Source organism: Vombatus ursinus, unplaced genomic scaffold (genome assembly GCF_900497805.2).
Source record: "Vombatus ursinus unplaced genomic scaffold, bare-nosed wombat genome assembly UNPS02006779.1, whole genome shotgun sequence".
Taxonomy (NCBI): Eukaryota; Metazoa; Chordata; class Mammalia; order Diprotodontia; family Vombatidae; genus Vombatus; species Vombatus ursinus.
This window is the reverse complement of record NW_020946557.1, coordinates 11,901,334-11,927,160: the sequence shown is the minus strand read 5'-3', so window position 1 is coordinate 11,927,160 and position 25,827 is coordinate 11,901,334. Positions and strand designations below refer to the sequence as shown.

The window sequence follows — 25,827 nt, the reverse complement described above, 5'->3', positions numbered from 1 at the left end:
AAAAAATTACCTTTCAGATCTATGATTAGCAGAAGAGTTTCTGACTAAACAAGAGATAGTTCTGGGGCAGGTAGGTGGCACAGTGGATAGAGCAGTGGCCCTGGAGTCAGGAGGACCTGAGTTCAAATCCGGCTTCAGATACATGACACTCACTAACTATGTGACTCTGGGAAGTCACTTAACTCCAATTGCCTCACCAAAAAAAAAAAAAAAAAAAGGTCCATAGGAAGTAAAATGGACAATTTTAATAACCTTAAAAAAAAACTATACAAACAAAACCAATGAAGTTAAATTAGAAGAAAAGCAGGAAATTGGAGGGAGGGATCTGTGCAGCAAGTTTCTCTGTTAAAGGTCTCATTTCTAGTATACATAGTAAACTAGAGAAATGCAAATTAAAACAACTTTACCAACACATTATTTGCCTGGTCTCCTGCAGCATCTATAACACACTTGGCACAGTACAGGCACATTATAGGCACTACAGAAATGTTTATTCCCTTTCTTCCTTTGTCCTCTTGCTACATATGTCAGGATATCATTTCTGTTTTTTGTCAATTTTGCTAATCTTGTGGTTGGGAACTAGAATGTCAAAGTTTTGTTAATTTACCTTTCTGTAATCATTAGTGACTGGAAGTATTCTCTTTTCACATTGCTATTGATATCTTGGCTTTCTTCCTTAAACAACTGCCTATTCATATTCTTTCAACCTTTTATAATTGAAGAATGGCTTGTTTGTATTTTCTTCTTGAGTCTTTCTGTTTTTATTTTTCAAAGAGTGTTTCATTCTTCCTGGTAAGAGGGGGAATAGAAGTGTGTTCCAGAAGCCTTTAACCTTCTTCTCTAGGGTGTAGACCAAATTGAAGTCTATGTGTATATGGGATTTGCCTGGTTCTGGCAGAAACACTAACATAGCACACTTTCTGAAAAAAAAAAAAAAAATCCATAAATGTTCAAAGTCATATCCCCAGTTCTTTTTTTTCTTTTTGTACTTATCTTTGTTAACTCTTGTGGCAAATTGTAGTTACAAATTACCTATTTTTCAAGCTTCTTTGCTGTTCTGAGAGTTAGTGGTTAGTGCCTCCTCAATCAATATTAAATTATTTAGAGCACTTCCCAAATTTTCTTATCATATGACTAAGCTATTTACTCAGTTATTGAAGTTATAATATTCTTTTCATGCCTTAAAAGACAAAAACAAGCAGAAGCTGGCCATAAGCCTAAATCTGATTATCAAATTAGATCTACAAATGTCTTGTCACTGAATTCTGGTATCTATTATGCCATGAAGATGTATAGAAAATGTCTTCCTAAGGTTAAAGAAAATGGAGCCTATTGTATTCCTCAAAGGAGCAAACATAGACTTCTAAAAACATGGTGAGTAAAAATAATGCTGAAGCACAGTCTTCTCCAGGGCAAGATATCATTTTATTAATAGCAATGCATATATTGTCAGTAAAGCAGTCACACTAGCACCTTAGCAAGAAGCCAGGGACCAGAAAATGATCAATTTATTATTTAGGCTAGCAGTAAACAGTAAATTAGGTCAATAGCTTCTCTGGATGACCTAAGATCTGGAGTGAGGGTGGACTGGGTTTTTTAACATAAGTATATCTTCCTTTTGATTAGCCTGGCAGTACATAATTTAGACCACCCCTGGCAAAGGCAAGACAATCCCAATTGGTAGACAGTTTAATAAGTGGATTGAGAGTTGCCTCAGCTCCTTATTCAGGTGATAGGAATAGTCTGCAGCTAGGGAAAGTGGACTGAACTGAAGATGTGACTGATTATGCCGCTGTCTGACCCTTAAGGAAAGCTAGCTCTTTTATGAGACCCCTAAAGCAAAACAAAACCCAACACAATCAGGTTATCCCCCCCATCCCCCCACCCGCACTGGTTTGGCCTTCCCCTTGAAGACCAAGTCACTTCTAACTTTGAGGAGGAAAAGCAAGGACAAGAGAGTTTTCCCTGGGGAAGGCCTAGCCCAAGCTGGTTCTCTATTTATGGGGTAAACAGAAGGGAAAAACCCACTTGGGAGGGGCCCAGCCCAACTGGTTAAGGACCAGATGCCTAGGGACTGGAGTGATCACATTACTTGATCATACCCTTCAAAAGCTAACTGGTAAGCTAGACTGAGAAGTGGGGTCTGACAAAATGAGGAAAAAGATGGATTACAAATGAATATAGTATTAAATAAGATAGCATGATATTAATTTTCCTTAATGGTCATTTAATAGAATAAATGTATTTAAATAAATAACATGAATTGAGAAAAAAATGTACCATGTGCTAGAAATATTTAAAGATCCAAATTGTTATTTTAAAACTATATATTTTCAAGCTTTGAATATAATTGGAGGTGGTTTGTTAAATTCTGAAACCATTGCATATTGAGTATAGTGCCTCAAGAAATATTGGATATCTTTTTAATCTTGTGGGAAAGTATCACTTCTGTTGTATGTATATGATAACAGTGTCTCTAGATCATCTTCAGTTCTTTATTTCCTTGATCTACCCTCTTTCCTATACAGTTAACATATCTTTTAATTTGCCCATTATTATCTAATTGCCATCAGTGGTAGAAAAATCTGAGTATGCATCATCCCTGAACAAGAATCATGCAATTTCTTCTGGTTCTTTTTTTTTTTTAATTTACAGAGTCATCAGTTTATAAACAGAATATCCACTTAAAAGCTACTGAATAAGACACATTTTTTGCACAAAATTTTTTTTCTAATATAGCAAGTGAATTAGAACTGTTGGGACCTACACACAGCCTATAGTTTTCGTGAAGAAGCCAAGTGCAAGTTCATTTACAGTTTTTCATTGTTTATTCTTTTGTTATTAAAGTTGTAAATAAAATTGTTTACTTATCAGTAAAATATTTCTTAATGAGAAATTCCATATTAAATGCCCCCCAACATTTGCTTGTTATGTCATGTGATATATTCTTAGAAGTAAAGATTTATTAATTATTGAATTCAATTTAATAGACATTTATTAACCCATACACTCTGTCAATACTGTGCTGGGTACTGAGGATACAAAAACAAAATATTTTCTGCCCTCAAAGAGCTTACATCCTCCTTGGGGTTGGGTAGGAGACAAAATGTACACAAATAATTATAGTACAAGGAAGACTGAAGCAAGGGAGAGCACTGACAACTAGCATCTGTGAGTCAGAGAAGGCTTCAAAGGAGAAAAGATTATGAAAGGTACAGATGAGAAGGGAGCATGTTGCAAGTGCGGGGAATGAATGACTAGTGATCTGGTTTTTCTGGGATGTTTAGTGTGTGAATGGACAGTCTAAAAATATTTATGTTTGGAATAGTTCTGGAAAGGTAAGAGAGGTAGGCTATGGAGGAATTTGAATACTGTTGTTCTAAGGCATTAGCCAATGGAAAGGTACTGAAAATTTTTTGAGCAGAGTTGACATGATCAGAGCTATGCTTTAGGAATATTATTTTGACAGCTATGGGGATGATAGATTGGAGAAACTTTAAGAAGATAAAGTACTTAATGTAGTCCAGGGAAGAGCCAGTAGTGAGGACCTGAATGAAGGCAGTAATTAGGCATCTGTATAAAAAAAAGTAATAGTTGCAAAAGATTTGGTGACAGAATCAATAAGACTTTGCAGATGTTTTTATATGTGGATGATGAGAGACTCAGCTTCTGACAATGTCAGTGAGTTCTCGTGTCATAGAAGAGTCTTAGGAGTAGTAGTGGCAGATTGAAATCTAAAATCTTTCATTGTCCAGGCTCTTCCCTGTGACTCTCTTGAATATATTTAAATTGCATAACTTTTTAATTACCCATCATAATAAGCATGTTCTTAGTAAGCTTGGATGTAGGCTGAAATTATAAAGTTAGCTAGTAAAAATTGAAATTAGGTAAAGGTTAATATAAATTTTAGTAATTTATGTCATGTCACCACTATTCAATTTTTATGTATTGTTAGTGCTGGTTTAACACTTCCTTCAAGATAACTATTTAAAATAAATCCTCTATTACCTGTAAGATCTATGTATAATAATGGATATATAGTAATTTTAGAAATTATTATTTATGATAGTTATATTGAGAAATATAATTCTTGAAACCCTAATTGATATATTGTGGCCAGTGTTTGTGTCCAAACATTTTCTTGTGGTTCTGACTTCCCTCTAGACTAACCTATTGCCACATATATTTTTATCCCCTTTTCCTGTCTTCTTTCCTTATAGTCCTTCAATTTCTCCTGAATTTCAGCTGTTATTCAGACCTGATTTAAATGGGGCAGTGTGGCACATCTTAATAAATGAATGCTCTCTCCTCTTCCTGTCTCCCCTGTTGCCCTTCTCATCCCTGTGAATTTTTAAAAATGTATTTACTTTAATTTTCAACATTCACTTCTATAAGATTTTGAATTCTAAATTTTCTCCCCTTCCCTTTTCTTCTCCCTCCCCAAAATTCAGTCTGATCCCCCATGAATATTTTGTGGCTATGTCTATTCTCCTTTGTTCTCTTTTGGTCTTTCCACTCTCACTTATCTCTCTACTCTTTTCTTTCTCCAGTATAATTACCCAAACATATTATTTTAAAAGAATGGTTTCTTTCCATCCCCCTCTCTCCATCACCACAATAACCTCCTGCCCATTTCCAGTTTTCATTTTGTCGGTGAGTCAGAACTCTCTCCTTAGGTTGTGCCTAACAAATTTAGAATGGTACACATTCGTCAATGTGTACCATTTTAAATTGTATATACCTTTCAGGGTATAAAAGCAGTTGTGCTAGATAGATTCTTACATTTATCATTTCGAAGATTACTACTTTACTGCAGAAAATTGAACCTAAAAGAAATGAATCATTAAAGTTTCCCTTCATTCTTGAAGAACTGAGGGGGGAAAAAAGGTGAAACAACTAATGTACAACTTTTTTTTGATTTTGTGATTCTTTCCAGTTTAGCCTGTGGTAACATATCACTCTTGACCCTTCAACTACTTCAACTACTTGATACTTCTACTACTTCCACCACTATATTTGAATAGCTGTTATATAGGAATTGGATAGCAAAATGATATCTTACAAATACTATTTGAAATAGTTCTATTTCTTATTTTTGAATAGTTGAAAGGTGTTGACATATTAAAACTGCCATAGTTAGATTATGCAATGTTTTTGATAAGTTACATCTTCAGATGTCATTATACTAAGTGGTGGAAACAGATTGTGTTATAGTTCAGAATTTATATAATACAAAAGATACTCCTGTGAATTTTTTTCTTTTTCAATTTAAAAAATTTTTCTTGCTGTAAATTGAATGAGGTATGGAGTATATTGATTTCATGCAAAATTGAAGAAAATTCTGGTTAGAACTTGTCTTATAATTTTTCTAAATTTTCAGGTCTGAGTGAATTCTGTGAAAATCCATTTTGAATTATCAAGTTCTACATGGTAATTGAAAATGTCTGTATGTGTATTTCTTAGACAAAGATCACATATCTTGCTGTATAGACTTTATTAGTTGCATAAATGCATTACTTTAAAAATTAAAAACAATAATGTACTTAAATCTTTTTTTCTAGGAAAAAAAGTGTTTTCCATTTTGATGAAGGTATTACTTATTTTATAATATAGCACTTTATATTTGTAAACTATTTTATAATCACTCTTTTAAGATACCCTTATTGGCTAAATAAACATTGTAGTAGCGTATTTAGATTTTTTTGTTTGTTTTCCACTAAAGAAAAAGACAATAAAAGTTAGTAACTTGCCAACATCGGCAAACTTTCTTAGTTATGCAGTTTAATGCAGAGGGTAAGATAGTATATATCTAATATATTTTATTAATGTTAAACACATAAACATAATAAATCACTACATCTTCCTAATGTTACTAATCTCCTTGATGCTTTATTGTGTTTTTTTTAACTAACCAAATTAGAATATAGCCTGTTAATATAACTGTGAATTTAGGAGAATGTAGGCTTTTTAAAGAAAGAAAAAATGTTGAGTCATGTGTATTGACAAAAAATACTAGTTAAAATTATCTAGATTTCCAAATTAAAGTCTTAATTCCTAAATTAGATGACTTCACAATGAATCTGATCACGCGTATAAAATTTAGGTTTCCTGAAATGATTTGAACAACAACAACAACAACAACAAAAAAAAAACCAACAACTCCCAAATAGACTAGGCATTGGGATCCTATTTAGGCAGGATTTATTTTCCCTGTTCTCATAATACCATCTATATTGCCTTGATCATAAAGTTCTTTTTGAAAATTATTTAATAAGGGGCAGCTAGGTGGCAGAGTGCATAGAGCTCCAGCCTTGGAGTCAGGAGGACCCGAGTTCAAATCTAGACTCTGACACTTGACACTTAACTAGCTATGTGACCCTAGGCAAGTCACTTAACCCTGAATGCCTCACCAAAAAGCAAAAAATAAATAAATAAATAAATAGAATAAATAGAATAAAATTATTTAATGATGATTAATTTGCTATTTTATCAGTTCTTCTCTAGGTCATCTTCACATTCCTTTTGTGTCTTATCTGTCATCTAGTCATTCTTCTGTTTATTTCTGATATCATTCCTGAAGTTGTCATTAAAATTTTCTTTCTCCAGATGAAGTTGACTGGTTTTCATTTGTAATCACTCTTTAACTATGACTTGGGTCATGACAGAGCTTATGGTTTATTTACTATAGCAAAGGGAACAACTCATGGAGCTGCAGCTCTTGACATATTCACTTTAAAATTCAGAATATATTTTCTTTTTCATGTTAATTTTTTCTTGTTCTTTTATGTCGTTAAATTAAAATAATTATTGCTATTTGTAGCAATCAGGAAAAGTACAGTTTATATCCTGTGTAAGAAAGAATAATAAAGAAAAACAAATCACTTTTATGTTTTTATATTACTGACTCCTATTATAGATTAGTATTGATTATCCAAGCCAGTGAAATAGTTCATATAAAGTAAAGAATAATGTATTTCATTTATATTTGCTATTTAAATATGGATGGTTTTGATGTTCTGAAGAATTTACAACAGGTTACATAAAATAATGAAGGTATACTAAAGATTCAATCTCAAAAGAAATATCTAGAAATCTGCCAGACTTCTGATCTTGTCCTTCTTTTCAGCTCCTTTTTGCTCCCTGTTCTATGTAGTAATGATATGTCTGTCTCCTCTCACTTCCTCTCCCCAATCTGTTCTTCTTCCCTCTCTGCTGTCTTTATGAATTAAGCCAACCTTACACCCTCTTCAAACAAATAGGTGAAGTGCTTTATTTCTCTCTCAAATATTAATATGGTGTTTACTGTTTGCAAGATACAAAAGCAACATGGCATGGTGAATAAATTGTTGAACTTGAAGTCAGTAAACCTAGGTTTGAAATTTGCCTCTGATACTTCCATGTTTGATCATGGGCGAGTCAGTTTTCTCCAAACCTCTTAAGCTAACTATAACTTTATAAATGTGTCACAATCTGTGAAAATAAAGATAATTCTCAGGTTAAAAAAAATCAAAACTCCATCTATTGATATGTGTGTAGAACACTGTGCTAGGCTTTTAGGGATAGATGGAAAGTTGAAATCGTCCTTTTCCTCAAAGTAGTGGAAATAAAGGCAGATACTCTTGCTGACTTTGACAGTAAGACTAAACAGAGAATTAGAGACAAGTAGAAATTAGGGTCATAAGAGATTTTGTCAGTAAGAATTGGAATACAGAATTACAGTTATAATAACTGAAAGTTTAAGTGATGTGTTCTTGGATAAAGAGCTAACCATGGAATCAGGAAGACTGGACTCAAGTCCTACCTCTTATATATAAGTGGCTGAGTGAGCTTGAGAAAGTAATAACTTCTCAGTGCCCCAAGCAACTCCAGCATTGAAATTTCCCCAGTGCTGTTAGAACAATCTTCCTTATTGGAAGTTCCCTATACCATTGAATTTACAGATCCAGATTCTTTCCACCATCCACCCCCATAGCACGGCAGGATCAGACACGTGAAAGTATAAATTATAAAGTAACAATTGCTCTGTGTTCAAAAAATTATTTATATGAAACAGGAATTAGGAGAACCTCTGTAAACTGTTTACTCATTTAGCTTAACAAACACTATATTTTACTGGACACATTGGATTTTCATTATTCATTTAGGAGTCTATTAGAAAATGAACTTGATAGTGTGGTATTCCCTAAGGGAAAGTATAATTTTCTAATCTTTGTAGATAAATACCTAGTGACTGCCTGAGATATCTATTTCATTAGTAAATAATATGTAGCAGAATCTAATCACAGGTTGTGACTGGGCTGCTTTACTTATGTTACCTGGGGTCAATAAAATTGGAATAATTCTGTTACAAAACAGTAATATAATACATACAGCAAATCTCGAAGTATAAGAATGATTTGTGTGCTTAACCCTTACAACCATTATGAAATTTATGTAAGCAGATAGTATTCCTTTTTACTTATTTATGTTTTAGTAATTTAAATATAATTTCACATTTAGAACATAAAACTTAAAATTGGAAGGACTTGTTGTCTAATTTCCTACACAGTCCAGAACTCTTCTGGAAATATCCCTGGCAGAAGCTTGTGGCCTGAAGTAGTGTTTATACAGAGGCATGTTAGTTTTGCAAGTTGAATAGCAGGCAGTAACTTAAGAGTCATTTTGAAATTCTAAGATTGGAAAAAGGTTCATGCCATTCAGGCATTTTTTAAAGCACCTTTGTGGCTGAGACTGATATCCTAATAATGGTGTCTAGCCTACTCCCAAAGTCCTGAATAGAGTAGCCAAGCTGTGATTGAGCTGTTCTTCAGATTTTTTCCTCCTTCCCACATTCCTGACCAGGGACACTAAACCAGGATACTCTACCCTCCAGCAATCATGAATGGGGTTGCCAAGTCCAAGCCCTGGTCCTTCCTAGAGTCCTAAATACAGAACTCGTGATCTGGGCATTGTACTCTTTGATCCTTGCCCTCTCCCACAGCTCCTGTGAAATTTGAGTAAGTGCAAATTATAAAATGATACAAGGTTCCATTTAATGTGAGCCAGAATTCAATTAATTTGATGCATATTAGGTGGTTGAAAGTTTTAGAATGTTGCTAAGTCATCTTTCTGTTCTTGCCCATCATCATATGTGGATGTGATGTGCTACTGCATACCATATTACCATTAGTTCTGTTATTTTTATAAGCCCTTAACATAATGTACAAAAAAAAGAATACTTAAGATGGAATTACTGCCAGCATGAAAAAAGAGAGTTTTGTTATTACATTAGAAAAATAATTTAATGTAACTTTAAAATAGGATGAGATGTCAGAATGCATGAATCTGTGGCGTGAAATATTATAAAATATGCAGGCAAAATAAAAGAAACAAGACAAAATTACATCAGAATTTTGTGGTGTGTAAATAATTACAAAGATTAGTGGTCTTACAGTGGTGAAAATAGAGCTGTATGAATTGAAGATTGCAATCAAAAGCAAATTCTTCTTAGCAGAGTAGGTCTATCAGTCAATAAATATTTTTAAATGACTCTAATGTGCCAGGAACTCTAATGTAGGATAAATGGGAAATAATAGAGAAAAGACACTAAAATTAGGAGGGATTGGGAAAGACTTCATGTAAAAGGTAGAATTTAAATGGACTTTGAAGGAAGCCAGGAGGTAGAGATGAGGAGGGAGAGCATTTCAGGCATGGGGACAGCCAGAGAAAATGCCTGTAACTGAGAGATGGAGTGTCTTATTTGTGGAATAACTAGCAGGCTAGTGTCATAGGATCAGAGTATGTGTATGTATTGGGGGTGTGAGATGGGGATATAAGGTGTAAGAAGACTGCAGAAGTTAGAGGAGAGAAGGGGGTGTATTCAAAAGATGTTGTAAGGGTGAAATTGGCAGGCCTTGGCAACAGATTCATTATGGGGAGTGAGAGAAAGTGAGGAGTCAAGGATAACAATTTGATTGGATGGGAAACTGGGAAGATGGTGATACCTTTGATAGTAACAGGGAAGTTTAGAAAGGGGGAGGATTTAGGAAAAAAGATGAGTTTGCTTTTTGACATGTTGAATTTAAAATGTCTAATGAACATCCAATTTAAGATGGCGAAAGGCATTTGGAGATAGGAGACAAGGTCGGTACAGAGATTAGAATTTGATAAGTAGATTTGAGAATCATCCCTTGTAGAGATGATAATTCAATCAATGCGAGCAGATAAGATCATCAAGTGAGGTAGTATAGAGAGAAAAGAGGGCCAAGCAACACAGAACCCTGTGGGACACCTAGGGTTAGTGGGTGTGATCTGAATGAGGATCTAACAAAGGAGATTGGAAAAAAAGCAGTCAGATAGATGTCAGATGGGTGGGAGGAGAACCAAAAGAGAGTGGTGTCTTAAAAACCTAGACAAAAAGAGAGTATCAAAGAGAAAAGTGTGACTGACAGTGTCATAGTTTACAGAGGATTCAAGAAGGATGAACATTCAGAAAAGGCTATTGGATTTGGGAATTAGGAGATTATTGTTAACTTTGAAGAGAGTAGTTTTGGTTGAATAATGAGTTCAGAAGCCAGATTTTAGGAAGGTAAGAAGAAAATGTGACAGAGGAAGTGGAAGCACCTATTGTAGATGACCTTCTCCAGAAGGTTAGCCGCAAAGGACAAATGAGAGATAACACAATAATAGTTAGCAGGGAGAAAAGGATCAAATGAGGGTTTTTTGTTTTTGTTTTTTTTTTTTGTGGATGGGGGAGACATAGGCATGTTTATAGGCAGTAGGGTAGGAGCCAGTAGACAAGGAGAGATTGAAGATAAGTGAGAGAATGGCACCTCACTGTGCTTCAGTTTCCTCATCTTTAAAATGAGGCAGTTGGACAAAATAGTCCATAAGGTTCCCCTTTCAGCTATAAATATATGATTCTTCATTAAAGCATTTTAATTTTGAAAAGTTATGATTACAAATAAATACTTGTGGATTTGTATGTAGATGGAAATGTACAAATAATTTTGCAAGATATCATGCTTAGTTGTGAAGTGTATTTTATTCTCAAAACATTGTGTACTTGTACTATGATTTATAGTTGTTTATATTACTTGTTTCCACTGGACACTTCATTTTCTTATGAGAATAACACCATAATGTCTTTCTTCTTACTTAGATAATGATATTGGGAAGCTTTTATCGCTTTTCAAGATTTCTGATAAACAACCTGAATGGGTAGAGAACTGCAGAGTGCAATTTTGCCAAACTATGAGGGCCAAACCTAGTATCATCAGTGGAGAAGGTGAGTTTTTGGGAAATTTGGCCACCTGGGTGGAGTGGAATGGAGAAGCTTGTAATGAGTATCAGGAGAACTTGAGTTGTCTAGAAAAACCTCATGAATCTCTGACATCTAAGTAACAAATAAAATTAAGTAGAAAGTCCACTCTCTGAGAAACCCTCAAATTTATGGAAGTGTACACAAAGTGTCATTGTGTTATAAATAAAAACTGGAAAGATGGAAGTTGCCTGGTCCCAGCAAATCTTTGGTTATACTATAGAAAATTAATTTTTATCCTTATATATAGATGTTGACTTCTTGTTTTCTGCTCCAGAACCAACAGTGTATTTTAAATTAATGCATAAATACCTATTTTAACTTCATAGAGTTACTATATATGTTCAAGTTTTAAAAGTCCCAGTATGTACCAGCTTAAGAACATGGAAGAAAATTAAATTTTCTGTTAACATTGTTAAAAGTTAATTTAATATCAACCTGACAAAACAGGTCTGATTGTTGTGGAGATTTTTCTAAAAGCTTATGAAACTCAGGCACTGCCATTAGTCACATTACTTTAACCTGCTGCTGAAAGTTCTAATGAATAAGTCCAGTAAAGGAGTATTTATTGGATACCTGCAGCTGCCTTGTACTATGCCAAGAGAATTCAAACTTGGTTCAGAGGGCAATTAGGGAATAATTTTCTAGTTGAATAACCATCTGCCTGATTCTTAATAATGATCAAAACCTTTCAGCCTTAAAAAAAATAAAGGAAGTGATTCAGCGTATATTTTTGGATCTCAGAGGTAAACTCTTTCTCACAACTCTTCATTATTATACATATACTTTGTATCTACTTAAACATTTATATTATTTTAGGGTAACAGGTCTTTTTGGTCTAATTTTACATTTCTCAGTTTCTTACCACTTATTAAAATATATGCGGTTGTCTTGGCTCAAAAATGACAAAAATATCATTGTCTGGCGTTTCTGAGCAGAAATTTCCAGATAAGCAAATATAAATAAGTATGCTGCTTAAGGCTAACAGTTTATGAAATTAAAACCAATAATAAAATACCACTTAAAGTTAGTGTACTGTACCAAAGATTTTCTCCAGTAAAAGGAGATGATTTAATGAATCAGTTCAGGAATATGCATGAATATATAAATTCATTGAACTCTCACTCATATAACAGTTTTTACTGGTTTTACGCTTTATAGGATATAATACCTTATATTATGGTCTTAGGGTTTTTCAATTACTAAACTCCTTTGAACTGGGTTCAAACTGGAACTAAATTTTTCTTTTTTAGAAAATAATGCTACTGGAAGTTCTAGTATATTACTGTTGTACTGTTCACTTTATATTTGAAATTATACTCTTGAAAACACTTTGAAAAGTTTATTTTTAACAATAGGATAAAATTGCTGGCATCAGTCTTTGAGTACTTAGTTCATTTCAATTTTCATCGTGTCAGAGAAAATTTGATTTAACGACATCTGAAGGACAATAACCACTCCAATATTCCCATTTCTCTCATGTGTTATAATTATTCTTTACTTCTGTACCACCACTATTAGGTTGGATGGGAAAGACTCATAACTGAAGTTGAATGTTAAATAAGTTTGTATGTTGATGCTTCACAAGCCGCATGTTTTGTAGACTGTATGATAGGAAGTGAGAAAGACTCTAATTTCCCCACTAGAATCTTGAAGAAAATGAAAAACTGTTTTTAGTTCATTTTAGAAGACTGTAGACAAATGATATGTACCTTTCTAGAATACTCAAAGTTTCATACATTTATTGTCTTTCCTTGGACACAAAAGACATTTTAATACTCTTCATATGTCCTGTTAACCTCAGTATCAATAAAGTAACTTTTGTTTTTAAGAAATGGTAAGCAGTATAATTTCTAAAATGACAAAGCAATTTATTTGAGTGCAGTATATTTTCTGGAGTAGTCATTCACTGAAAAAATTTTTTCAGTGGATATTTGCTTATGGTAAAAATAGAAAGACATTAAGCAAAACAAGTTTTGGTGTCAATAATGGAATGCTTTTTTATTAAAACCTATAATTTAAAAGAGATTCTAAATGTCAACATTCATGCGTTATAAATTTTAATTCGTATGTTATCTGTTAAGTAACTAAAAAATGAGGATGAAAATTCAAAGCAAAATATTAGAATTTTTTCCATGGGATTTCCAAAAAAGTAACATTTATACAGGATAAGTGACATATTAAAACAACATGAATAATTACTATATTATACCTCTGAAAGGTATATTTGTATATGATGTGTGTTTTATTTAATGCCAACAAAGTAATTATAAATGCCATAGAACAGGGTTTTTTTGGCAATAATTTATTAAACAATGTAAATCTATTTTTAAATAGTCCATTTCAGTAGTCATTGTGTTGTAGGTTTATAAATAATGAAAAAAAATAAAGCAGCATCTATAATGGTCCTATGTTGATATGTATTCAAAAACAGTAAACTTAGGATCTCCAGGTTTTTTTCTATTCAATGAGAATAAAAAGAATACAAATGGGAAAAATTATCCCTTATAGGTTATCCTTATAATTAATTGAATAGATATGTTTAAATTAAGATCACAGGATCCTACCTTTAGTGGTAGAATGGAACTGAAAAGGTCCAATCTCCTTAGAGAAACCCAGGTCTCTTGACTTCAAATCCTGCATTTTTTTTCATTATCTCATGTAAAAGGAAAGGAATACTACAGTTAAGATTTTTCTAAGGAAATTATTATTTTTAACAATAGCATTTATACAATGCTTTGAAGTTTGCAAAGTACTTTACATATATCTCATTTTATCCTGTTATTATCCCCATTTTATAGATGAGGAAATTGAGGCCAACAGAGCTTTCTGTGATTTGCCCAGAGTCACACAGCTAGTTAAGTGTCTGTCTGAATTTGAAATCAGATCTTCCTGACTCCATGTCCAGAGCTTTATCCATTGCACCTGGAAGAATTAAGGAAGTTTTCAATGGACTCATTTTACTTAGACCCAGAGGGCAAAGACAAAAATATGGAAGCTATAGGGAGACAGATTTTTAGCTTAGTATATAAATAATATACTAACATTATAGAATCGTAGACTTAGAACTAGAAGTGACCTTCGAGTCCACCTGCCTCATTTAAAGATGATAGTCAAATGGGTAAAGTGATATGTGTGTGTATGGGCATGCATAAATATACACATACATACACACAATGATCAGTCCTCTTCTCTGTCTCCCTGTATACAAATTCCTTACCTGCTGCCTATAAACATATGCTTCCTTACAAAAGCATCTCTTCATCTTGCCTTCTTCTCAGGCTATTATCTTATATTTCTTCTTCAATTCATAGCCAAAACTTTAGACAAAGCTGCTTACTTTTTATTTCTAAATCTGCTTTTCTAATTCTCTTCTTTTCCTAGCTTCTAATCTCACCACTCAATTTAAACTGTTCTCTTCAAAGTTAAGAATTATTTATTAATCACCAGATCCAGTGACCTTTTCCTTTTTTTTGTTTTTTTTTTCAATTAATAAGCACATTTTCTCTCCCTCCCACCAACCCTAAATCCATGGAAGAAAAGAAAAAATAATAAAGAAAAATAAAATCTTTTTAGAAAACACATGCATAGTTAAGCAAAGAAAATTTCACATTGACCGTATCCCAAAATACGTTCTAAATTCTCATCCTTCTTGACCTCTAAATATCTGAAACTATTGACCCCTCTTCCTTCATTCTTCTCTGGATTTTCATGACACTGAATTCTTTTGGTACTCCCCTTACCTGTTTGACCACTCCTCAGCCTCTTTATTGGTTCGTCATCTAAATTCCATCCTTTGACTGTGGGTAAACTAGATGATTCCATCTTGAGCCTTTCTCTATCCTGATTCTTGGTGAAGTTATAGCTTCCCAGGATTTGTTATCACTATAAAGACATCTCCCAGATCAATATTTTCAGTTTTCTTCTCTCTCTTGAGCTTCAATTGTGCATCACCACCTGCCCATTAGAATCATTGAACTACATGTACTGTAGGCATTTTAAACAAATCATCCTCAAAACGGAATTCATTTTCTCCTGAACCCAGATCTTTTGGAAACTTCCCTATTTCTGTTTGGGGCAGCTAAGTGATGCAATATATTGACCTGGAGTCAGTAAGACTCATCTTCCTAAGTCCAAATCTGGCCTCAGACACTCACTAGCTGTGTGATCTTGAGCAAATCACTTAAACATGTTTGCCTCAGTTCCTCATATGTAAAATGAGCTGGAGAAGGAATGGCAAACTACTCCAGTACCTTCGCCAAGAAAACCCCAAATGAGGTCACAGAGTCAGATATGACTGAAAGAACTAAACATCAACAATGGATCCAATCTATTGTCAAATCTTGTTGATTCTGGCTCCACAACATCTTTCACTTCTGTCTCCTCTCTACTCATGCTACCACCACCCTTACTCAGGCCCTCAGCACCAGGACTTTGCTTTAGTCCCTTAATTGGTCTCCCTGCCTCAATTCTCCTAGTGTTCCAATCTACCATCTACTTAGCTGCCAAAGTATTATTTGAAATGCTTTTTTAATAACCACTTTGACCTCTTTCTCAAAGAACTCTAGTGTTTCCCTATTACCACTACCATGAAATGCAAACTCCTTTGGCATTTAAAACATTTTATAGCTATTAAAGCTTAAAACTGAACTGACTTTTGGGACATCCTGTATTTCTTCTCTTCTTCCTGAACTCCTAACAAAACTAGCCTTCTTGCTTTTCCTCACAAATGACATTCTAGTCATTTATCATCCCAGAAAGAATGTGAGTTCTTTGAAGGCAAGGATGATTTCATTTTTTTCGTTTGTGTCCTCATCACCTAGAAGAGTGCCTAGCACATAGTAGTTGCTTAATAAATGCTTCTTGATTAAATATAAATGTAACCACTTCCAATCACTCGTTCCTTTTCCCTTGGGATGAGACTTAAATTCGAGTTTGGTTGGTGTAGTTCAGATAGGCTAAGTAAAAGGCTGAATACAGCTTCCATCTTTGAGACTTTCCTAATTCTAGTATTGGCTCCAGAGTATGATAAATCATGACCCAGGACCACCATAGGCATCCTTATTTTTTCCATCTCATTGTGCCACATTCCACAATAACACAATAAGAGACCTAGGAAAAATACAGCAGGTCTTCCATAGGTACCCTGCCTACCAGCCTCCACTAATCTTTTCTAGCATCCATTCCATTTATTCTTACTCTGACATGATTTATTTTTTTATTCACTGATTATGACCTAAATGCCCTCACTACCAGAGACAAACCTGGAATATTCTATACCATAGAGGTTATTTTTTAAGGAATGCTGAGGGTCTGTTTTTTGAATGGAAACAGGTTTGTTCATTGTCCTCTAATCTGATGAACAGTTTTTGAAAATCAGTCCTGCAGCACCTCTAAGACTCTTCAGAAGATCAGCGAAAATACATAATTCTATGATCCTACGATCTACAAACTCTCTCAATTCTCTGGGTTATAATTTATAGATTTTATGGCTTGAGTTCCATGAGAGCTACTAAGTACTGTCTTAATTTTTCTTCACCTATCTAGGGTTTCAATTTCCTCTTAACTTCTGTTGTTCTATCACCTGTAGTTTAAGGATCATCTTCAATAAAGAAGACTGAAAAAAGCTAAATATTAATTAAGTATTCTTCACTGCCCTCTTCCCCCTTTCCAGTCTTCTTACTCACTCCCACATACTCTATGATCAAATGACATTGACCTCGCTCTTATTCAAAGAAGATACTCCATCTCCCAACTCTGGACATTTTTATTAGCTTTTCCCTGTTCCTGGAAGACTCTCCTTCTTCATTTCTGTCTCCTGGCTTCATTCAAGTCTCAGCTAAAATTCTCTTCTTCTAAAGGAAACTTTTTACTACTCCCCTTAATTCTAATGTCTTCCCTTTGTTGATTATTTTCAATTTAGCCTGTATATAGTTTGTTTGCACATAGTTATTTACATTTTGTCTTCCCCATTAGAGTGTGAGCTCCTTGAGAGGAGGGACTGTTCTTTATCTTTACAACCCCGGTACTTAGCACAGTGACTGGCATAGAGTATACATGTAATAAATGTTTGACTTTTGCCAAAATATAAGCTTTTACCACTTATATTACAATATGCAAACAGATGGAAATTTTTATAAAAGAAGGGATAGAATTAAATAATTTTGACAGAAATAGGCTAATTCAAAGAATGGTAGTTCAATCTAAAAACCTACTTATACCTGCTGTTTGACTGAATTGACACATCTTTGTACTCACTAGTCATTTCATTGAGAAGGCTTAAATGAACTGTACATGTACATTCTTGTATTCTTCACCTCCCCAGTTCCACCATCTTCCTCCCCCCATTTAGATAAATGATAAAAACAGTGGATCTGTAACTTCGCATATTTTCTCACTTGATTATTGCCTGTCAGTCAGCTAAGGTTAAGTGCTTCTAAGAAAGCACTTCTTGTTTCCAAATACAGAATTTAATATGCCTTACCAGTATGTGCATCAAACATCACAACATCAGAAATTTTAAAGCATAAATAATTAGAGCTAAGAACAAAAGCTTTTAGATTAAAATTCCCAAAAGTTAGTATTCCATCTATACAGAAATTACCTTATCCAGTATTATGAATATGAATCTTTAATAAACATTTTGATAGTTATAATGATCATGAGGAATAAATTGATCTGAGTTACATTCTTATGGATGAAAAGTAACATAGGTTCAAAGAACATCAATAAATTGCTGACCAACTTGTTAAGAAGCTGCTAAATGCATATCTTTCTGTTTATTATTATAGAAGATCTAAAAGAAGTATAGGGATTTAAGGAACTCTTAAAGAACTTAAAATATAATCATGCAGATAAAAATAACATGCATTAAGCAATTACAAAAAATACACCCTTTCCATCTAATTGATTGCCAGAGTCTGCTGAGTCTATCTAAACATTATCTTATAAATTTATCCTTTTTTCCCATGACATATCAATTCTATCTCAGTAGTATGATTGGAGGGAAGAAGACAGAATCTGAGATTAGAGGGCCTGGTTTCAAATCTTGACTTTGCCATTTATAAGTTTTGTGACTCTAGATGAGTCACTGAACCCTTTTGGGTCTTACTGTTCTCACAGGAGTTGGACTAGATATCTCTAATGTTCCTTGCAGTTCAAAATCTGTGATCCCACTGGCACTACCCTAGGCTAGTTCCTCATTACTTGAATTACTGTAATGCCTTGAACGCTTTTCTCTGCTTACATTAACTAATTCCCACCTCTTCCCTTACCCCCATTCATCCTGAGTGCCCCTTCCAGATTCATTTTCCTACAGCACAGATCTAATATCATTCTTTTATCTAAGTACCTCAAAAGTTCTGCTTTAGCTGATTTGTCCTACCTCCACTCATGCTGATCACAAAAATCCTCTTCACCTCAGTTGATGTTTTCATGAGTTTCTGTGGCCAAAACATTTGTCATCTAGAGGCCAACCTTTGGGTACCGAATCTTTTTACACTTGGCTAGGCTGACATACAGACTATAAACGTTCGCTACACTTATAACTGACATTTATATAACATTTTGGTGAGGTGCTTTCTAAATATTCTCATTTGAGCTCAGCGCAGACATGAAGTTGATACTACATATGTTATCCTTGCATATAAGAAATTGAGGCTGAGAGGGATTAAGTGACTTGTGCATGGCTACGCAAGAGCATAAATGGCAGAGGTGGGATAGGAAGCTATGTTTCTGCTGACTCTTGAGTTGTGTATTCTTTCTACTTCACTATACTTCTGTACTCAAAGACTTTTCAGTTTAACAGAATGTGCCAGAATTTACTGGCATAACACAGAGTCACTTCCATACCATGATGAGGCAGTATTGATATAAAAATATTCAAGGGCTCCCTATTGCCTGCCAAATAATAATTTTCCCTGTTATCAAATTTCTTCCTCAGTCTAGTATAAAAATCTGATTTTCAAGTTTCATTAATGGTGTCTTATCTCATAAACTGTAATAATATTTTTATTCTAGGGACTGGACCTATATTAGAAAAAATTCATAATGAAAAAAACCCACAGTTTATAAATTCTTGGTATGTATTTAAAAGAATTCTAAGTTTGGTTACTGATATTTTATACTTTCCTTTCTGGATGGACACATTCTATAACTCTTTCAGTTGTTGATTGAACCATAAAAGTAAAACTAGCAGCCACCACAGAGGCTATTTAGGGTAATGCAACCCCATCATTTTGTAGAGGAGGAAACTGAATCCCAATGAGGTTAAGCTACTTACTGGAGGTCATAAGATTAGAGGCCGGATCTAAACCTTCCAGATCCTCTGACCTCCAACTCCAGGGGTAGAGTCCATTCATTCTTAAGGATATAGATGGTAGAAGTTATTGATCATATACTGATCATAATGCCATCTCCACTTATTCTGTCATCTCTACTTTATTTTGGACTCTGCCTTTGGAGCCATCCTGGGTTCCAATTTTCCGTCTTGGTCCTTATCTTACCTGAATCTAGTACTTTACTCACTTCTAGGCCATTTCCATTCTCTGCCTTTAGGAACTTCTCTCTCTGCTTCTGTCCCTCCTAGCTCCCCTTTATGTGTTATCTTTATTAGAACATAAGTTCCTTGAGAGTAGGGACTTTCTTGTTTGCTTGTATTTCCAGCTTTTGGCATAGTTCTTGGCACATAGCAAGTGCTTAATAAATATACTATTTTCTGTTTGTCTAGCAATAAATAGTCATTCAAGTAACAGTGAAGGAAAACTTCTGTTAACTTAGCTCAATTACTTAGGGTTGTGAGCTCTGAAATCAGAGATATTTACCTTTTATGTCTTAATAAATATTTATATTTATTATGAAATCTGCTACTTATCCAGTTGATAAACATTAAGGGATTAGAAAAGCAACAAAGAAAAAAGTTTCTGTCTTCAAGTATCTTACATTCCAATGGGGAAAACAATATGTAAATAACTAGGTCCCTACAAGATACATACAAAATAGATGATTGTTTGAGAGGGAAAGGTTCTAGCATCTGGTGGAGTTGGAATTGGTCTAAGAAGGTAGAATTTAAGCTGAGTCTCGAAGGAAACATTTTTGAGGTCTATCTGGATCAGTAGGTATGGCCATGTTCATTGGAAACAGACTGCGTATATAATCCATAGCCAGTTTTGCAAATGCACACTACTAGTTATAACAGAGACTGGGCAAGAAAGAATAGGTGGACTTGTTCAAGTCATTCACTCCTTTTGAAAATATAATAAAAGTGTATGCCCTAATTCAAATAGATTATTAGTGTTTTCTTCTAAAGTACATTACTATTATAGAGAACAGTGATATGTAGGTCACATATCATCATACTGAATTGAGTTTCATGAAAAAAAAGCATTGCAAAGTCCTCAGTAAATTGTTAATTCCATTCAGTTCAAACATATATGTGTTCAGATTTGATTAAGAATTCTCTCAATTCAGTGATGAATGTATAGTTGCATATCTAGCTAGCTAAAATTGATTTTTTGCTCCTAGTTTCAGAAATTGCTTAGAAATGTACAATTACTTAGTTACTATTACATTAATTGAAGCATTGAACTAAAATATTAGCTTAATGCCAGTATCTGGATATTTTGCCCCCAAATTTGAACCACCTAAGATACAATAAGTCTGAAATGGATGCTTTCATTTTAAAAATCATTGTTTGGCTTTATCCTGGGTACAAAATGAGTATCTTGCATCTTAGATTAGCATGAATTTGTACTGCTAAATTCAGAGTAAAAAAGCTTATTCAAGATATTGCTCATTCAGAGTAAAATTAAAATCTCAAGGTCGACAATTATTAGTTGACTTGCAACTAACTTCTTTGTAGTCTTACACGTTACTTCTTGTTGTTGTTTAGTTGTTTCAGTTGGGTCCAACTCTTTGTGACCCCATTTGGGATTTTCTTGGCAAAGATACTCTAGTGGTTTACCATTTCCTTCTCCAGCTCATTTTATAGATGAGGAAACTGAGACTAACAGGGTTAAGTGATTTGCCCAAGGTCACACAGCTAGTAAGTGTTTCCATGCATGCTGTGGTCTAGCCAGATTGGACTCTGCTGTTCTTCACATATAATGTGCCATCTCCCATTTCCATGCCTTTGCATTGACTGTTTCCTATAACTAAAATGTTCTCTCTTCTAACCCCCATGTTAAGCCCTGACTTCACTTAAGGATCAGCTCAAGTGCTACCTCTGATAAGAGGTATTTAATTTTAGTTCTTTCCCACTTTTAATAATTTCTTATTTATCCTGTATATAACTGATTTATTTGATAATTGCTGTGATATCTCTTTAGGTTATTCTAGAGATATATACTTTTTTCAATGGACGAAATACTTTAATACATATTTTTACAGCCTGTGAAACCTTCTCTGATCCCTCCAAGCTGGTAACAACCCTCCTTGCAGACAGAGACTGTATCTTGTCAGTCAAGCATTTATTGTCACTCACTCCTTATCCTGTGCCAAACCTCAGCCCTGGATTACTTCCACCATCTACCTCATCTTCTATTAGCCTGATGCTGAACAGAGCTGGAAGAAGTCACATTACTATACACACCTGATACATAATAAATTCATGTTAACCAGCTTTAAATTGGCCCTCACTCATATTGTTTGCCTCTCAATGGGTGGAGGAGGGTGTGGAAGGAGGGAAAAAATTTGGAACTTAAAATAAAAAATGACTAAAATGAAATTTTAAAAACTTGGCTGTCACTGTAACAAAACAATCCTTTTATTCCTCTCTAAAGATTTCCTTTTCTCATTTACCACCGAAGCTATTCCAAACATTCTGTCTTTTCACCATACCTTCCCCTCAATACCCCCAGTCATCTAAACTCCCTCTACTTTTTTTCATCACACACCTCTTGGAATCATCTCCTACTCCTTCCTTCTTTCTTTCTCCCAATTTCTGACATTGAAGGGTTGACTTCTCTTCCTGTGTACTGTCCTCTTTGGATCTTTGTGATACTGCATTCTTCTAGTTCTCCTCCGATATGACTGAATACTCAAGTTCTCTTTGTTGGCTGATATTGTTGTTCAGTAGTTTTAGATAATCTCTATCAATATTCCACCTATAGCTATTACTCCAAGGCTCTGTCCTGAACCCCTCTTCTGTCTCTACACATCTTCTTTCATGGTGACCATGTTGAAGTCCCTTGAGTGTAATTACCATTGCTATGCTGATGATTCAAAGATCAATATCCTGACTATCTCTCCCTTGAGTTTCAGTCCTACATCACTCGTCACCTATTTTTCGTTTCTTATTGGACATCTTATAGACGTTTCAAATTCAGCATGTCCAAAACAGAACTTATTATCTTTAACCCCAATCTCATCCCTCTTCCAAATTTTTCTGCTGCTGTCAAAGACATTACCATTCTTCCACTCTTCTGGTTTCATAACCTTGATCTTACCTCAACTTTTTATATTCCCTTAATGCACATATCTAATTAGTTGATAGGTCTTGCTGTTTTTATCTGTACATCATTTCTCGCATCTGATCACCTCAGTTCAGGCCCTCACTGCCTTTCACCTAGATTATTGCATTAATATCCATGGCACAAGCCTTTCCTCATTCTATCCCTACTGTACTCCAAAGATGTCAAACTCACTGCAGCCTCCAAAACTCCTAAGTGTGACCCAGATTAGATTGAAATGTAATTGGGAAATGTTTAATAAAATAAATAAGAATATAATAAAATATAGTCATTTTCTAAGCTAGTATAAAGAGCACAAGGATCCGTTTCTATTTGAGTTTGACACCACTGTTCTACACTGCTGCTAAAGTGATTCTTCTTATTAAACATATTTTCACATTAGTCATGTTGTAAAGAAGAATTAGAACAAATGGGAAGAACCACGAGAAAGAAGAAACAAACAAAAAAAAAGAGAGAAGGAAAGCAAATGGTATGCTTCGATCTGCATTCAGACTCATAGTTCTTTTTCTGGATGTGGATAGCATTTTCCATCATGAGTCTTTTGGAGTTGTCTTAGATCCTTGTATTTCTGAGAAGGGTTAAATCTGTCACTATTAGTCATTGCACAATGTAGCTGTTACTGTGTACTATCTTTTCCTTATTCTGCTCACTTCACTCAGCATCAGTTCATGTAAGTCCTTCCAGTTTTTTCTGAAATCCATCTACTCATCATTTCTTATTGCACAAGTGTTCTATTACATTCATGTGCCACAATTTGTTCAGCCATTCCCCAATTAATGGGCATCCCCTCACTTTTCAGTTCTTGGCTACCATGAAGAGAGCTGCTATAAATATTTTTGTACATCTGTGTCTTTTTCCCATTTTTATGACCTCTTTGGGGTACAGCCCTAGAAGTTGTATTGCTGGGTCAAAGGGTATGCACATTTTTATAGCCCTTTGGGCATAGTTCCTAATTGTTCTTCAGAATGGTTGGATCAGTTCACAACTTCACCAGAAATTCATTAGTGTTCCAGTTTTCCCACATCTTCTCTAGCATTTATCATTTTCCTTTTTTGTCATGTTAGCCAATCTGATAGGTGTGATGCGACACCTAAGAGTTATTTTGATTTGAATTTCTCTAATCAATAGTGATTTAGAGCATTTTTTCATATGATTATAGATAGCTATAATTTCTTCATCTGAAAACTGCCTGTTCATATCCTTTGACTATTTATCAATTGGGGAATGACTTGTATTCTTATAAATTTGATTCAGTTCCCTATATATTTTAGATATGAGGCCTTCATCAGAGCCACTGATTGTAAAAATTCTTTCCCAGTTTTCTGCTTCCCTCCTGCTATTGGTTGCATTGGCTTCGTTTGTGCAAAAACTTTTCAATTTAATGTAATCAAAATTATCCATTTTGCATTTCATAATGTTCTCTATCTCTTGTTTGGTCATAAATTCTCCTGTTCTCATTAAATCTGACAGGTAAACTATTCCTTGCTCTCCCTTGCTTATAGTTAAAGAGATTTTTCTTAAGCACACATCTGACCAGGTTAGTCCCCTACATAGTTAGCTTTAATGGTTTCCTACAGTTTCTAGAATAAAATATAAACTTTTCTTTTTAGTTTTTAAAGCTTATTGCAGCCTTGCCCCAACCTAACTTTTCAGCCTCATTTGATACTCTTTCCCCTCCACACTTTGTGAACCAGCTAAATTGGTCTTCTTACTATTCCGCACAAACAACACCCATTCTCCATCCCCATGTCTTTTCACTGGCAGCCTCACTTACTTGGAATGTGTTACCTCCTCACCCATGCCTCACAGAATCTCCCTTTCCTACTTCAGTTCACTGTTCAAGCATCACTTTCTACATGAACATTTCCTAATTCCCCAAACTTTTAGTTCCCTCCCTCCCAAACTACCTTGTATTTAATTACCTGTATTTATTGTTTTTATTTATTCTGAATATATATTTACATATGTGTTTGTGTATTTATTTATATACATGTACTTTTTTTTCTCCACCCCATTAGAATATAAGCTTTTTGAGAGTAGGAGTTGCTTCATTCTTTGAACTAGTATTCCCAGCACCTACTACAGTTCCTGGTAGTAGGTACAGAATAAAATACATATTGATTGATAAAGGTGGCTCCAGCAGCAAGGGTACTAGTAGCTAGGAGGGAAGGGCAAGGAGTGGGAAAGGCCAGGTTACATAGGACTTTAAATGACAAACTTGAGTTTTTATTTTATCCTAGAGGCAATGTATGTGGAAGGGGGAAAGGGAGTTTGGTCATTGGAGTTGAGAATAGGACTGCAATGTTGTCAGACCTGAATTTTAGGAAAAGGGCAGCAGTATAGAAGATGATTGGAGTAGGGAGATAATTGTTGCAGTGGAACTATTTATGCCCTTATTTACTGAAATCCAAATGAGGAATTGATGAAAATCTTAAAGAAGGTAGTGACTATGTAAATAGTAAGAAGGAGCCAAGAAATTTTTGTGGAGGTAGAAATGACAATATTTGACAACTAATTGACATGTGCTTTAAAAGGAAGTGAAGAATTGATCATAATGTTGAAGCTACAAGCTTGAAATGCTAGAAGGATGGTGTCCTTCATTAAAATAGGGAAACTCGAAGCCAAGATGGCAGAGTAAAAGCAGTGACTTGCTTGAGCTGTCCCCCATACCCCTCCAAATACCTACAAAAATGTTCTAAACAAATTCTAAAGCAGCAGAACCCACAAAAAGACAGAGTGACACAAATTTCCAGCCCAAGACAACCTGGATGGTTGATCAGAAAAGTATATCATGCTAGGCTGGGAGAGAGAGGAACGCAGTTTGGCGTGGGCGCGCAGGCTACAGCAAACCTGGAGCAGGCCTCAGAGGAGTGAATCACAGGCAGCTGTGGCGGTTTCCAGACTTCTCAACCCACAAACGCCAAAGACAACTTAGAAGGTCAGTGGGAAAAGCCTGTTTTTTTGCGGTGCTGAGAGAGAAGTATGGTAAGGTTCCAGCCCCATTCCCCAAGGTTGGCCTTGGGGCGGCGGCTGCCTTCTGAGCTTCCAGCCCACAAACTG

The 25,827-nt window shown here is 34.7% G+C and overlaps 1 protein-coding gene across 2 annotated transcripts in view; it reads left to right on the top strand.

Moving 5' to 3' along the window:
• The window catches only part of TBC1D32 (TBC1 domain family member 32), a 232,465-nt gene that overhangs the window by 122,332 nt on the left and 84,306 nt on the right, over positions 1–25,827 (top strand). For both annotated transcript variants that reach the window (XM_027848616.1, XM_027848617.1), the window contains exon 27: positions 11,141–11,266. In XM_027848616.1, coding sequence (XP_027704417.1) covers positions 11,141–11,266 — 126 coding nt within the window. The remainder of the gene's footprint in view (positions 1–11,140; positions 11,267–25,827) is intronic.